Source organism: Antennarius striatus, chromosome 1 (assembly GCF_040054535.1).
Source record: "Antennarius striatus isolate MH-2024 chromosome 1, ASM4005453v1, whole genome shotgun sequence".
Classification (NCBI taxonomy): domain Eukaryota; kingdom Metazoa; phylum Chordata; class Actinopteri; order Lophiiformes; family Antennariidae; genus Antennarius; species Antennarius striatus.
The window spans coordinates 12,382,286-12,397,804 of NC_090776.1; the positions used below are offsets into that span (position 1 = coordinate 12,382,286).

General features: G+C 40.5%; 1 protein-coding gene across 2 annotated transcripts; it reads left to right on the plus strand.

The window, feature by feature from the left end:
• The first annotated feature begins 3,752 nt into the window (after positions 1 to 3,752).
• dhodh (dihydroorotate dehydrogenase) lies at positions 3,753 to 11,112 on the plus strand. 2 transcript variants are annotated; one of them, XM_068317067.1, is made up of 9 exons: positions 3,753 to 3,844; positions 4,886 to 5,098; positions 5,188 to 5,387; positions 7,441 to 7,523; positions 7,802 to 7,989; positions 8,395 to 8,508; positions 9,240 to 9,393; positions 9,478 to 9,637; positions 10,200 to 11,112. In XM_068317067.1, exons 1-9 carry the CDS (start codon positions 3,827 to 3,829, stop codon positions 10,342 to 10,344), a joined length of 1,275 nt encoding a protein of 424 aa, XP_068173168.1. In that variant the 5' UTR covers positions 3,753 to 3,826; the 3' UTR covers positions 10,345 to 11,112. The 2 variants fall into 2 exon arrangements, with proteins under 2 accessions (XP_068173168.1, XP_068173159.1); XM_068317058.1 differs by having other exon boundaries at positions 3,768 to 3,844; positions 4,883 to 5,098.
• The last annotated feature ends 4,407 nt before the right edge of the window (positions 11,113 to 15,519 follow it).

Genomic DNA, 15,519 nt, shown 5'->3' on the forward strand with positions numbered 1-15,519 from the left:
TTATATCTGCGTTTCCACCATTGAGCAAAAGGCTGCAAACGGTTCCTGAGACGTTTTTGTGAGACGGATGGGGATTCCTTGAGAACGTGGCCATCTGCGGAGGAGGATTGCTCTGTTAACAAGGATGCAGGTGACATAAATGTGGAAACGTGGAAACATGACAGCAAAACGCACAAACCTGAGTGACGATTCTGTCGTGTCGTCCAAGCTGGGGCTTAAGCGCAGAATATGATGGGAGTTTGATGAACTCACCATTTGCTATTGAACCCAGCACTACATTGCTGAGGTCAGCAGGTTTGAAACTTAGGGAGGGAAATAAAACGTTGCATGTCTTGTGACAGTTTATAAAAAAAAATCACAAGGCATTTGAAGAAACATCAGGTGGAGAAAACACTAACCTGCTCTGATAGATTGTGCCGGTTGAGTGCTTGATAATAACCTCTTCTGTGGTTGCAAGACCAAGAAGCATCGAAATGGTCCGAAATATCTCAAAAACATCCTCAAACAAAGACTGGAGGGAGACAAAAGTGCAACACAACTGATTGTGATGGCAATAATGGGGACGAAATGAGTAAGATTTCTAAGCTTTGAGCTCACTGCCGGGTTTGGGTTGTCGTCAATGTCACATTTGGTCATTGAGAGTAGGAGGATGCCGGAGCTGCAGTTAATGATGTGACTTAGTATGTCACTGTTGTTTAAAGCAAATTCTGCAGTCAGGTTTTTTGTACCCATCAACAAATTCTGAATGAAACTGTCCTGTAAGAGGGAAAAACAAACTGAACTGAAACACAATATGTTAGTCAAAATTTTGATTTTACAAACTTTCAAAAACAAATCCTTAATGTGTTTTTGGGGTTTCAGTTAATGGAATAAATGGTTCACTTTTATTTTGCTGTATAATTTGATAAAATTCTGAAATTGTAACTGGAGATGAATGTCCTATCTTGAAGGTACCCACCCTGTTTTCATTTGTTGGTTCCCCTGGTGTTGTTTCCATTCGCCTCAGTTCTTCACCTGCTGCCTGTTTTCGAAGAACAGCAATTATGAACTTTAACGTGTAAAAATAAGCCATTTATTTATGATTCAAGGATCAAACAGTCTCACCCTCAACAGCTCGTGAATGTCCGCGGTGTTCACGGCATTTATAGCTCTTTTCAGTCCTTAAAGATCAAATTTTTTTAGTAGACATATGCTCACTTTTGCTCGTCTCTTTCATGTTGTAACTGGAATGATGGGAGACGTGAGTCCGTCTTACTTACTAGATCGGGTTGCATAAGAGGAAATGATTGTCTTCTGCATAGAAAAGACAGAAAACATGTTACAAATAAAGCAAGCATGATTATTTCAGTCAATTAGTCCTGAATGTAAAACATATCTTACCTTTGTGTGTGATGAAGATGACAAATCTTAAAAATAGAATGACATTGTTCACAAAAAATCATATACATTTAAACCATAATGAACAACAAGGCAGGCAGGAAGGAAGGAAGGAAGGAAGGAAGGAAGGAAGGAAGGAAGGAAGGAAGGAAGGAAGGAAGGAAGGAGGGAGGGAGGGAAGGAAGGAAGGAAGGAAGGAAGGAAGGAAGGAAGGAAGGAAGGAAGGAAGGAAGGAAGGAAGGAAGGAAGGAAGGAAGGAAGGAAGGAAGGAAGGAAGGAAGGAAGGAAGGAAGGAAGGTGCTCACTGTGGGTGCAGAGGAAGCCTCGTCTTTGGCTGCAATTGGGTGTTGTGATGAGTTGGAGAGGATTCAGCTTCATGAATGTGCAGTAGTCTACACATGAAAACACACACACACACACACACACACACACACACACACACACACACACACACACACACACACACACACACACACACACACACACACACACACACACACACAATTAGGACATATGGATTCCTGATCTACAGCTGTGCAAAAGTTAATGAAGGTAGTGTTATAGCAATTTTTCATAATGATAGAAAACTCAAAATATATCTGGGTTCCATCAAAACCAGTCATCGGAACCAGTGGACAGTCCTCTAATTTTGAATGAGTTAATAAAGACAAATACAATACAATATATATATATATATATATATATATATATATATATATATATATATATATATATATATATATATATATATATATATATATATATATATAAGATGCTGAGAGAACTTTGCAACTTCAGCCTCTGCCCTGATTTATCATCATTGTTATGCAGTAGTGTTTGTCTTTTGGGATTACTTTTCAGTGAGAGGAAGGGAGATGCAAATGAGACCTAAATCCAGTTTTGAATGCAGTCAGATTAAGTGCTATTGATTCTTTAAGGAAGGTTGTGTTTTCTGGTTAATAATTCTAATATCCATCCATCCATTTTCTTATCACCACTAAATCCGCTGTCTTGGGTCACTGGAGCTGGAGCCTATCCCAGCTGGTTTAGGGTGTGAGGCGATGCCACTGCACCACGGTAATTCTCATATCACATTTCTAAATATCTCAAGTATTAAATTTTTCTCTTTAACAGTTTTTTTAAGGAAATACTGCATATCCTTATTTTATATTCTTTTATACTGTACGGCAAAGCTATAATGTAAAACACAGATCTATTTCAGAAGTTTGTCTAATTTTGTTACATCATGTATATGTTTATATTACCCCATGCAAAAGCATCAAAAAAATCACAAATAATATAAAAAACAAACAAAAAAAGAGCAACAAATCAATAAAGAAATAAAAATTAAAAGAAACAAATGAAATACTACTAAAAGAAAATTGAGATTATTGTCCTCACCAGATTCCCCTGGGACCCCCTTCCCAAGCCACCAGGTAAAGTTGCTGATGTTTCTTCTACTGTTGATGTTCCTTAAAAAAATCTTAATTGAGCTGTTCAAAAGTTCTCCTCCTCGCTTTTCACAACTGCTACTGGCTTGAGACCAGTTTTTGGATTCTTCCACAAACTCAAAACAAAAATTTCCAAAAACAAATTCACAGGGCATTGGGAAGGCATGACCTGGACACGATTCGGAGTTTTGCAATGAATATAAAAATCCTGAAATCCACAAAAACACAGAGGCCCGGAGTAAAATAACCATGGTTTCTCTAATGAACAGAGGTAAAACACATAGTGCTGTGGGAATGGCGGTCTGTGGATCCAACTGAGTAAGCTCAATTCCATTTGTCACATGGAAATTAGGCACCTTCCTGCAAAAAACCTCAGCAGACGTACTCAATACATTATGGAAATCTGTGCAGCCACTCAAACAAGATGCAAAGTGTGAGGAGTCACTAGAAACACCAAATGTTACAGTAGAATCTTCTCTCTTCTCTCTGACCTCCTTATATTTCCTATTAATGTGAAAATCTAATTATATAAATAAATTATTGTGATTTTTTTTGTTTGTATTTGTGTAGTGTCATAGGCTCACCTTTACTGTGCAAGTGATTTGTGTTCCTGTGATTTATTTGTGAGCCTGTTCAGTCAAGGGAAGGGGAATGGTCGGGTAGGTGTGAATTTCTACCTTGATTTGCATGTACAGTATACAGCAAGTCTTTCATAACTTGAAAAGTAATTTAAAAAAAAACTTTTCTGTAATTATTGTGTTTCCGTTATGACGAGAACTTATTTTACATAGATAAATTAAATTGTTTTTAAACTGAACAGCGTTTTTCCGGTGGTACCAGGGTTGTGATTGGTCAACCAAACCCCTGCGTCAGTTCCGGCTTTCGCCACCAGGACTGAAATATCGCGAGAGTCTGTGGAGGAAGTCGCGCCCGCGTGTGATTGTGAAACCTGTCAGGACGTGAACTCAGTCCCCCGATGCAATGAGAGCACTGGGTCAATGGCGGGACATCTGAAGGTAATCTCAGAGACGAATGAATTGTTGTTGCGTCTGGCAGAGGAAATATATTAAAATATTCAATTATTGCCTCGATATTGTTTAATTTTTCAGTCGCTCTTGGGGAAAGTAGCATTAAACAACCCTGTTAGCTCTTATGCTTTATAATGACAACACACGACCACAAACATGTCTTTGGAAAAATGAAAGAATTTCTGCCATTAAACTGCACACATTCAGAAGAATTAGCATTTGTGTATGGAGTTTTTTTTGCTAAAGTATTAACTTATTAACTTAACAGACCCCTGCTCATATCAAATGGAGTGAAATACCTGTATAAAGAAGACGTAAAGACCAAAAAGCAAAATCAGAAGGTGGGGTACATCCCGGATAAGACGCCAGCTCATTGTTAGGGCTCATGAAAGACAGACAAAGTCACACCTGCAGACAATCCGGTGTGAACAATTCACCTGAGCTGCATGTTTTTGGTGGTGGGAGGAAGCTGGAGAACATATGAACCCTACACAAAGGAATTGAACCTGGAACCGTCTTGCTTTGAGACATAGATAGATAGATAGATAGATAGATAGATAGATAGATAGATAGATAGATAGATACTTTAATAATCTTGGAGGAAATTGCACTTCAGAAATGACCCCTTCAGATCTTATATAACATGTTAAAGGCCCTTCATATCCACACAGCTCCTGGCTGATATACCTCTATTAATGGGTAGAACAACTCTAAATAAATCTTTGTGTTATAGGAGGTTGAGAAATTCACCACAATGAAGCAAAGAGAAAGAAAGTTTTGGCATCTTGTTATTTTTTATGAATTGATTTCTTTAAACACTGATTTGTCGGGAAAAACCACAAGTGTAACTTCTGGATGCTGCTGTTAATGATGGCTCAGTTGCAGTGGCCTCCCATTAGCCTGATGCTCATATACAAACAATGAGCTATGTAATTAACCTGCGGCATAAACCCTAACCTAAATGCTGCTATGGATCTATAAGCGGTATTTGCAATTCAATATGTCTTCATTTTTCACTCATATGAGCAGAAGCAGCTAAAAGACGCTGTGAAGATCATCAGCTCAGGTAGCCTTCTGTTTGCCTCATACCTCACTGCGGTTGGAGATGAACGTTTCTACGCCAACCAGCTGATGCCCCTGCTGCAGAGGATTGTGGGGGCGGAGACGGCGCATGTGTTGGCGGTGAAGATAATCGGTTTGGGTTTGGTTCCTCTGAACCGTTACCAGGACCCAGCATCATTGGTGAGCAAGAGTCCACACTTCCCACCGTATTTGTGTTTCTCAACAGTGTGATTCTAGATGCTGATGAGCTTCCTTGTATGTGCCTGCAGGAAGTAAAGGTTTTAGGATTGACGTTCAAAAACCCCGTTGGCATCGCAGCGGGCTTCGACAAGCATGCAGAGGCTGTAGATGGGTTATACAAGGTGGGATTTGGCTTCGTTGAAGTTGGTACAATCACTCCCAAACCTCAGGAGGGGAACCCCAAACCTCGTGTGTTTCGACTCACCGCAGATCAGGCGATTATCAACAGGTACATTTTGACAAGTTCTGCTTTTACGTACAGTAGTACCTTGAGATACAAGTTTAATCCATTCTGTAACTGCGCTCGTAAGTCAAACAACCTTTCCACATTTAAAATAACTTGAATCATTGAAATCGTAAAAAAGTCCTAAACCACCTAAATTATGAAAAATCACATTTTTTTATCAACCAATAAGACATACAGACTTTGCCTGTGCATAATTAGTTATATTTAAGTTATGTAAACAAAAAGTTTGAAAGGAAACAAAGTCACAAGAACACAAAAGGTCTGTCTTTACCAACGAAATGAGATCCGGTCTCAGCTGATGTTTTATCCATCCGCCGTCTAGCGATGGTGTTCCGCTGTATGGCTCGTATCTCAAATTTTTGCTTGTATATCGAACAAAAGTTTGGATAGAGCAACGATTTGTATCTCGAGTCACTCGTATGTCAAGATATTACTGAGGTTTCTTTTTTTGTTCAGTGAATGACTAAAAAAAATGGCCGCGAGTAAAGACTTTCCTGTTTTTGACAAGTTCTTCACGGAGAATTCATTTACATTATATAACGGTAAAGAAATCGCATAAGTCTTAAAAGGATATCCTTAAGAATGAAAACAAGAGAATGTAATGTTTCTCATTGTTATGTTGTCGGCTCAGTTTGTTTTTCAGCAGCATTTCATGAAAACATTCCAACCTGACTTTCATAAAACATGAAAATGTGCATTATGGGACAATGAGGAAGTACGGTAATTACATTTTCAATTAGCTCTGATTGTGTACAGAAATGAGCTGTATAGCCCTGACTCACACAATCCAGCAGGATGCTGCAATGTTACTGGATCTCATGAAACACACACACTCTTACACACACACACACACACACACACACACACACACACACACACACACATCTGCAGCTATAATACACACATTACACAAGAAGCAGAGGAGACGGAGCGGGTCATGAAACCTGGTTGCTGTGTATTCAGTCTGCCGTGATGACTGAGGGGTGAAGCTGAAACTGACCTGTTATGTAACTCCTCTTTTTCGACTGCCTGTTTTTCTGGACTTGAAAACATGAATTTATTTTGGTTCTATTCAAACCTGTTGCTGCCGCCGTTACCAACCGGTGACACATCTGACCGTGTTTGCAAGACAGAACAAAAGTAAAGGTGAAAGGAACTCAAAACTACAACCCCCCAAAATTTTTATTTTCCAAATCTGTGATTATAGCAGGTTAAAATGATCCAATTACATCTGTTCATCAGATATTTACATTAATTTTTAGCATTTTTTTCTAGGTAAATTGCCTTCAACACTTCTTTTAGTGGAATGGTACAGATCTTTCATTTACTCTACCTCTCTTTGCAAAGCATTCAATGAGAAAATAGGTTGTTTGCATGAATTTTATTGATTTATTTTCAACAAATAATTAATCTCTCAAGGTCAATCATCATCAGTGGACTTTGAAGAATCTGATATTCTTTTTAACATATCCCAGACTTCCTTTATTTTAAGCTTTTTGTGTTAAGTTCTGGTGATCAGGTTCATTCTCCAGATTGTGTGGTGTTGCAGCTTTTCCACAGATAACCTTGAGAGAGTGAGTCATAGTCATCATGTGGAATATCTATAAAAAAAACATATTGTATGTATATACCAAAACATGAGCTTAAACGTTTTCCGTCTCGTTATGATCAGATCAAAATTATGAAGTTTTTCTTTATTGCAATTTTATCTTTAGACTTCATCCATGATTATATGGAAGCCATTCCCGCAGGAAAACTATTGATGGTTGAAATTTAGGTAGGTGAACAAAAATCCAAGGTGTTTTAATTTATGCACAAACAATGCCACTGAGAGCAGATAAACATCTAAGAGGTGACTCTGGTTTTGTGAAGCGGTTCCACGGGAGAGAGTCATCACTACATTAGAGCCCAGAAGAGAAACGTTTCCCACCGGCTACTGACTGATCCTTAACTGGAGGAAAATGTTGATGTATTTAACGATAAAACAGTCATTTAAAACGTTTGTGCTCCTGTGTGTGTGTGTGTTTCTCACCAGGTATGGATTCAACAGCTGTGGTTTGGAAGAAGCACAGCTGAGGCTGAAGGCGAGAGACGCCTCACGGCAGCAGCTAAGCAGAGGTTAGAAAACCCGCTCCGTGACTTCTCATTTCAGTTATGAGTTTAAAATGTCCATTATTATCTGTTGGCTGTTTGGTTTCCATTGTTTATCATTTGTGTATTTACTTTAACGATCTTGACCCGTCCTTGTTTCCCTTTTTAGTATTTCTGAGCCATGCCTGCTTACAGCTCATTTAGCAAAACAGTTTCGGCTCGAGCTGAGTCACGAGTGGGATGAGGAAGCCTGTGTTTGTTCTTGCCTGAATTTCCCAATTTTATGTGTGTGTTTGTGTGCATAGCTGGCCTTCCCCTGGGCATTAACCTGGGGAAGAACAAGCTGTCCCAGGATGCAGGTGCAGACTACCTGGAGGGGGTGAGAGCGCTGGGGTCCCTGGCTGACTACCTGGTGGTCAACGTCAGCAGTCCGAACACGCCGGGTCTGAGAAATCTGCAGGGGAAGGCTGAGCTCCAGCAGCTCCTGCAGAGGGTAGGATCTGACTATGTGGGGACACAACAGGGATAAAAGCAGGAACACAATGAAAATTCATCTTCTGACCTCGTTGCTCAGTCTTCCACCTTCTGAAAACTGTTTGAGTCACTATTGATTGTCTAATACAAACACTACGTCTCCCTTCGGGGAACATCAAGTACATCACAGACAGATTTATGTTATCAATACAACTTCAATTAAAGCGTGAATGCTAGGTTTGAAAGCATTCTTTGGATTTGTACAGGTGTTTGGCTTTAAATCTGGTGTTATGTTCCTCTTTACAAGAGTGACTTTTTAACCCTTCCCAGCCATGGAGAGAAAACAGCTCTTCGTCTTCTGTCCACTGGTTTTGTCTTCCTCTCTGTCACACCTGCTATCCTCACATTCTCATGATGTGCTCAGGTGTTGAAGGAGCGCAATGCCCTGCAGGGAGAATTCAAGCCTCCGGTCCTTGTGAAGATCGCTCCTGACCTCACTGCACAGGACAGACAAGACATCGCTGACGTTGTCACTGAGGTGGGGGTGGGGTCACTTTGTTTTAGTTTATATTTTCTTCTTTAAAGTTCGTCACACGAGTTGTTATCATAACATTCTTTGTCATATTGCTGTTTTCAGTTTCATCAGTTTCAGGGACATCGATTTTATTTTTTGTTCATTTTTAGAATATTAGTCCTGCGTACAAAATATACAACTCATGACATTTATTCTTCAATCAGTCTGCTTCTAATAATCTTGAACCTGTAGCTTTTTCTTTTTTGGAGTTGATTATATTCTGATTCCTTCTAGAATTTAGGAAAACACAAACCAGAACACCCAAGTCCAGATCCTAGATTGTGTCTTACACATGCTCTTATGCAAACCACACAAATCTCTTTCAAGGGTGGAGCACCTTTCTTTGAATAACAACTGGGTTCTTGACTCTACAAGCCAACTTTAAGATCACTAAAATTAGCATATTTATTTAATAATGTGTGTGATGTCTGTGAAATTGAAGCTACTTAGTTATGTACAAGTTTGTTTTTAAATCAGCGTCACATTTAATGGCAGACCAGAGTTTTTGTTTTGTTTATAATTTTAATTTCTTAATTTCTCCGCCCATTACGGATCACCCCCGTATGGAGGGTAACACAATTTAAAGAGGACTCACTACATTACCCTTAAAGGTTTATAGGTTTGCCGTGGGAAGCGTGTTGGTTCTGCTCATCCAGCCACAGGCGGTATGCAAACATTTCCGTCTGCCTTTGCAGCTGGGAGTGGACGGATTAATGGTGTCCAACACCACGGTGTCCAGACCAGAGACTCTTCAGGACCCAAACAAGTGTGAGGTTGGGGGGCTCAGTGGCCAGCCTCTCAAAGACCTCTCCACAAACACTGTGAGGGAGATGTACAGCCTCACCAAAGGTACCTGTTTACTGATGGGTGTCCGTTTCTGATCACATCAGCACAACGTTCACATAAAATACATTTCTAACCATGGCTTTGTAGGTACAGTGCCAATTATTGGAATCGGTGGTGTGGCCAGCGGGCAGGACGCCCTGGATAAGATCCGCGCTGGCGCCTCGCTGGTTCAGCTTTACACAGCCTTGACCTACCAGGGTCCGCCAGTAGTGACAAAGATTAAGCGGGAGTTGGAACAGCTTCTTGAGTGAGTATGACTGAATTAAATTCCAGGCAAATCTTTTGAGGAAAAAAAGTCACATTGCAGAAAGTAACTCGCATTCAAGTGAAATCTTGTAATGCTGCCGTTAAATAGCTGCATGCCAGGAAACACAGGCAATAAAACAATGAGACAAGGTCCCAATAAACCCCCAGGTCACCAAAGGTTATTCAAAGGAGTCAACAGAAAGTTATGTCCTGATCTCCTCTTTACCCAATGAAGGTTTGTCTCACGTATTTACAGTTTTCAGATTATTATGTGCAACTGATCAGACTCAATAACAAAAGTAGTAATGTCATCAATAAAGTATAAAAACATACAGAAAAATTAAATGCATGTTATGTATTTGATAAAATGTTAGATTTTAAATCAGTTGAATAAATAAACCTACATTCATACATATCTAGGAAAGTATATAAATGCACCCTGAGGCTGCTGCTTTGGTAAAGAGTTGTTCTCTTGTACGTTCGTTTGCTGTCATTTTCAACATGAATATTTTCCCACTCCCTACAAACAAGCTGTTTTTTTTTTCTTGCGTTGTATTTTTCAGAGAACAAGGTTTCAGCAGCGTATCGGAGGCTGTCGGAGCGGATCACAGGGAAGCGAAGGGCTTGATTCATAAATGCAGCTCGCAGCAAAAGACAATAACCGTTGAGAAAGACGTAGCACCGCTGGCTGCCCTGACCTCCAGCTAGACGGAACGTTTCCTGTACGGATGCTGTTTGCCCGACTCCCTCGCCGTCCGTGCTGATTTCTACAATGAGATGGTCTAAATCTGCTAGTGTTACTGCAAAGTAACCGTAGAAATGCTGCGCACACAACATCTCAGCTCCTCTGGTTTTACTTGAACATTACTGTAAAGAGAATTACGAGTCTTTAAGCCGTGATAATCCACATTAAGGAGCTGAGGTTTCAGATCCATCCTTTGTTTGAATGTTTTAGCTGTTAGTGCATTTCGTGAACATGCTGACACTAAAGTGCCACAACTTTCCAGATATTAATTTCTTTTATAGGTGAAATAACTTGTCTCGTACGGAACTTTAGACATGAATTCAAATGTCGACTTTGTGTTATTAGCACATCTAACAGTCTGCATAAAAACTTAATTTTCGATCAGCATATTTATTCCTTGCCGTGTTGCAGGATTTGTTCCAGGACTGTTTGTGAGATCTCAATTTTAGTCTGTCAAACGACCTGCATTTACAAAATAAAAGTCTAATTTTTCTTAATTGCTTCCTGTTCAGAGAAAGAAGATTCCACAGAGATCATTGTTCAAATCAGAGCCGGGCTTATAAACAGACTGTTTTCATGAACCATTGCAAAACTGTGGCCTTAACTGTCCTAAATGACACAACCTTTGTGTCCTTCCTGGCATTAAAGGTTTTACTGCCATCTGATGAGGCATCCATTAATTTAGTGATTGGTTTGTAAAAGATATTGTCAGCCAAAATAAAAATCACTGATTTAATTATCTCTGGAATATTGAATTGTCACTTCAAATCTTTTAAAGTCATCCAATCTACTGTGAAGACATTGAGCAGCAAATTTCACGTTCTAGATTATTAGAATGATGATGTGTGTCATCATCCAGATAAAAAATGTCAGCTATTGGGTGGATTGCTGTTCTCAATGGAGAAAAAGTTTTGCCCCACTCTTCAAAACTATGTATCTGGACTTGACCCAACAAAGTTCATGCTAAAAGAGACAAGAATTTCACATTTTGAATCCCCAGCTGCCTGGCAATGCAGCAGTTTTCGAGTTAAGTCCGACTGAGGTCGGCAGGTGGAAGTCGAGAAATGTGCACGCGCCTTTGATCAGCCTAGAATTTGAACAAAAATATATTTCTTGGAGCTGGAAACACAGATTACTGAAAGCTAACTGAAGCACGTGAAGGCATGCTTGTAAGCAGCAACCCCAGAGCAGAGAGAAGATCTGTGCATTAACTTGCCAAAGCCATGAGACAGATGTTGCCATCCATATGGAACCGTGACCAGGAACACAGAGGAGAGATCAGTGCTAACCTCAAAGCGGGAGCGTTGAAGCCTTGCAGAAGCAAATCTCATTGTGTGGAGGAAATGTTAATGCGCTGAATTGAATATTTTACATATTCAAAGCAGGAATATGCCTTAAATCTAACATGAGAACAAAGTGGGAAAAAATAAATAACCTAGAGAAAAGCTGCTCCCTGGGGATTCTTGGACTGAAACATAGAAAACCTGTTAGGAGGAGATAAACCAGAACTTCTGAAACACATTTTCCTTGACTCATTATGAGATTTGCTGCCTCAGGCATATGTTCAAAGTGTTATTTGTAGTTTTCTCTCCAGTATAAATGATAGTGCCACTGTGGTTGAGAAAAATGTGCTAATTTTTATGAAACACAGACCTTCTTGTTGAAAGGATTCCTTGCAACATGTCAGAATTATGTCATAATAATCGGCTGTGAATGGACAGAGCAGGTGTTCTCCTGCAAGAATCGAATCATTACCTGTCGTCCACCGTCAAGAATTTTTCTTCTTGGCTAGCAGAAAGGGAGCAACAACTTCAGTTTGATTACAGAACCGTATGTTGCAGAATAATAAATGAACAGACTCCATCATTGGTGTCTCGCTCCCCTCTAAACAGATTTTAAAAAAGAAACTTCTACAGCTGGTAGAATGTTGGAAATAAACTAGAGGAATGCAGAGCAAAGATCGAATACGGAGCTTCTCATCATTTGTGACGCCTTGTCCTCCACTGTGACGTCAAAATTTATTTTAATCTCATAAATGGGATGTGGAAAAACTTGAACAAGGGGGGTTAGTGATAGTAAGATGGAGGGACGCACATTTTCTTGCTTGGTATATGTGAGAACATTTCAGAAGAAAGATACTAGATGCTACAATTTTATGTATATATTCATATAAAATATATTCTAAAAACAACATCAGGACAGTACTTCCTTCATTCCTTTATTATTAACCTTTATTTGCAGTTCGTTCACGTTAGAGGCGTTGATAGACTGCTGGATCGCATGAAGCATGATGGTTAACTTGTGTCTATGTATGAAAATGAATTCACACATTGTGAATGAGTTCTGAGCCGCCTTGAGGACTGACTGTTGAGCCCAGTGTTTATCTGCAGTTTCTGTTATGAAAGCTGGTGAAGTCACAGTTGTGATGGAGGCAGACGGAAGAATGAACGACGGTTAGACCAAACAAACACTGATCGAGGTGCGCGCTGACACAAGGGGGGATACGTCTATATAAATCTACTTCTCTACAACATATAAAAATATCACCCTTATTTCATCAGAGCTACGTGCTTTAATCATCAGTCCATAATATATACATTATGTATTTGCTGTGATAATTCTAAGGATTTTTTAAGGTGAAGCTCACATGTCTGAAGGAGAGGGATTCCTCATCTGTGGTTCTCCCAGAGGTTCCCTCTTTCATTTCCCTCTATATGAGTTTTATGGACTTCTTCTTCTTCCTAACACGTTTGGATTCAAATGAACCAACAGTGACGTCACCTGACAGGTAATGCTTATATGCAACTCACATTCAGAATATAATAAAATCTCAACGGTATTTAAACTACTGGTGACAATAAAATGACTTCAAATGCCTCCCAAATATCACCTGTTCTATATTTAGTATTGTCCTACTGTTTTTTGCAGGTCTGACATAACTACTACCTCCAGTAAAGTAAGGGAACGCTCACTCACTCAGACATGCAGCAAAGCCATATGGGACTTCAGCTGTTATTAGCCCAAGATAGCATAAAGGAAGTAGACCAGAATGACTGCAGCATAACCCCTTAATAAATTAACTGGGCCTATGCTAATAATAAATACAGCTGCGAAAATGTAAAACCTAATTCATTCTATCCGGATAAAAACGCTGTATATTTTTTAAATCCTTTCAAATTATACTGTAATTTTAGGTGTGTTATCTATTGTGGGATTCATGACTCCCTCTTCTTGTGATAAATATTACAGAGCAGCGTCTCTGTCTGAGGACAGGCTGGTAGTGACAGGACCACTCAAGCTAAGTGCAATACTGAGTCTACTGAGGATCCTACAAATGAAGTGTGCAGGTAAGTGTATTTATACAGGACGACATCAGCCCAAACTCCAGGTAGATGTGACACCGGATCAGCTGTCAGCTGTCTGTTCATGCAACCGAGGTCCGGCGTCGTCCCCGGGGGCCACGCGAATAATCTAGCTGACATCTGCTAGCCGTATGTCAATGAAAGATAGACAAACTGCAACAGAACCGGTCTTTCTGAGCTCACAGAGGCGCTTCTTTTAACGAAGATAAAAAGAAAATTTATAGATACTCATATGAGTAATTCATGACAGACAATCAATTACAGCCTTGAATCAAATCAAACCTGCGTCACACTAGAGCAATTTTCAGATGTACATACAGTATGTATGTATGTATATATATATATATATATATATATATATATATATATATATATATATATAGAATGGTTGACTGAAGGCAGGACAGTCCTGATCATGAAAGACCCACAGAAGGAATCTACCCCATCCAACTACCGGCCAATAACCTGTCTCAGTACAACATGGAAGCTCCTGTCAGGCATCATGGCAGCTAAGATGAGTAGGCACATGGATCAATACATGAGTGGGACACAGAAAGGAATTGGTAGTAACACCAGGGGAGCCAAGCACCAGCTACTGGTGGACAGAGCAGTACACAGAGACTGTAAGAATAGGCAGACCAACTTGTGCACCGCCTGGATTGACTACCAGAAAGCCTACGACTCAATGCCACACACGTGGATACTGGAATGTCTGGAACTGTATAAGATCAACAGGACACTAAGAGCCTTCATCAAGAACGCAATGGGGAAGTGGAAGACAACCCTGGAGACTAACTCCAAGCCAATTGCCCAAGTTAACATCAAGTGCGGCATATACCAAGGGGATGCACTATCACCACTGCTGTTCTGCATAGGCCTGAACCCCCTCAGTCACATCATCACAAAGAGTGGCTACGGATACCAATTCCGAAGCGGGACAACAATCAGCCATCTCCTCTACATGGATGACATCAAGCTGTATGCCAGGAATGAGCGAGAAATTGACTCACTGATCCACACCACCAGGATCTACAGCGACGACATAGGGATGTCATTCGGATTAGACAAATGTGGCCAGATGGTATCAAGAAGAGGCAAGATGATCAAAACTGAAGGGGTCAACCTACCAGGGGGCAGGATAGTAGACATCAAGGACAGCTACAAATACCTTGGAATCCCACAGGCTAATGGCAACCATGAGGAGGCCGCAAGGAAGTCATCCACAGCCAAATACCTCCAGAGAGTAAGGCAAGTCCTGAGAAGTCAGCTGAATGGCAAGAACAAGGTCCGAGTCATCAACATGTATGCACTGCCGGTCATCAGATACCCCGCTGGGATCATAAACTGATACTGGCAGATAACAGATACTGGCAGATAACAGATACTGGCTGACAAACCGGACATAGTGGTGATGGACAAAGAGCAGAAGAGAGCAGTGGTGATAGATGTGGCAATTCCAGCTGATGCCAACATCAGGAAGAAGGAACACGAAAAGATTGAGAAATATCAAGGGTTGAAAGAACAGCTGGAACAGATGTGGAAGGTTAAGGTTAATGTGGTCCCCGTGGTAGTAGGAGCACTTGGGGCAGTGACCCCCAAGCTGGAAGAGTGGCTCCAGCAGATTCCTGGAACAACATCTGAAGCCTCAGTCCAGAAGAGCGCAGTCCTAGGAACAGCTAAGATACTGCACAGAACCCTCAGACTCCCAGGCCTCTGGTAGAGGACCCGAGCTTGAGGATGACACACAGATACCACCCCACAAGGGTGAGAGGGACA

Coding starts and splice junctions, on each gene's coding strand:
- dhodh (XM_068317058.1), top strand. Junction 9,394..9,477: donor GATGTACAGCCTCACCAAAG/GTACCTGTTTAC, acceptor ATGGCTTTGTAG/GTACAGTGCCAATTATTGGA. Junction 9,638..10,199: donor GAGTTGGAACAGCTTCTTGA/GTGAGTATGACT, acceptor TGTATTTTTCAG/AGAACAAGGTTTCAGCAGCG.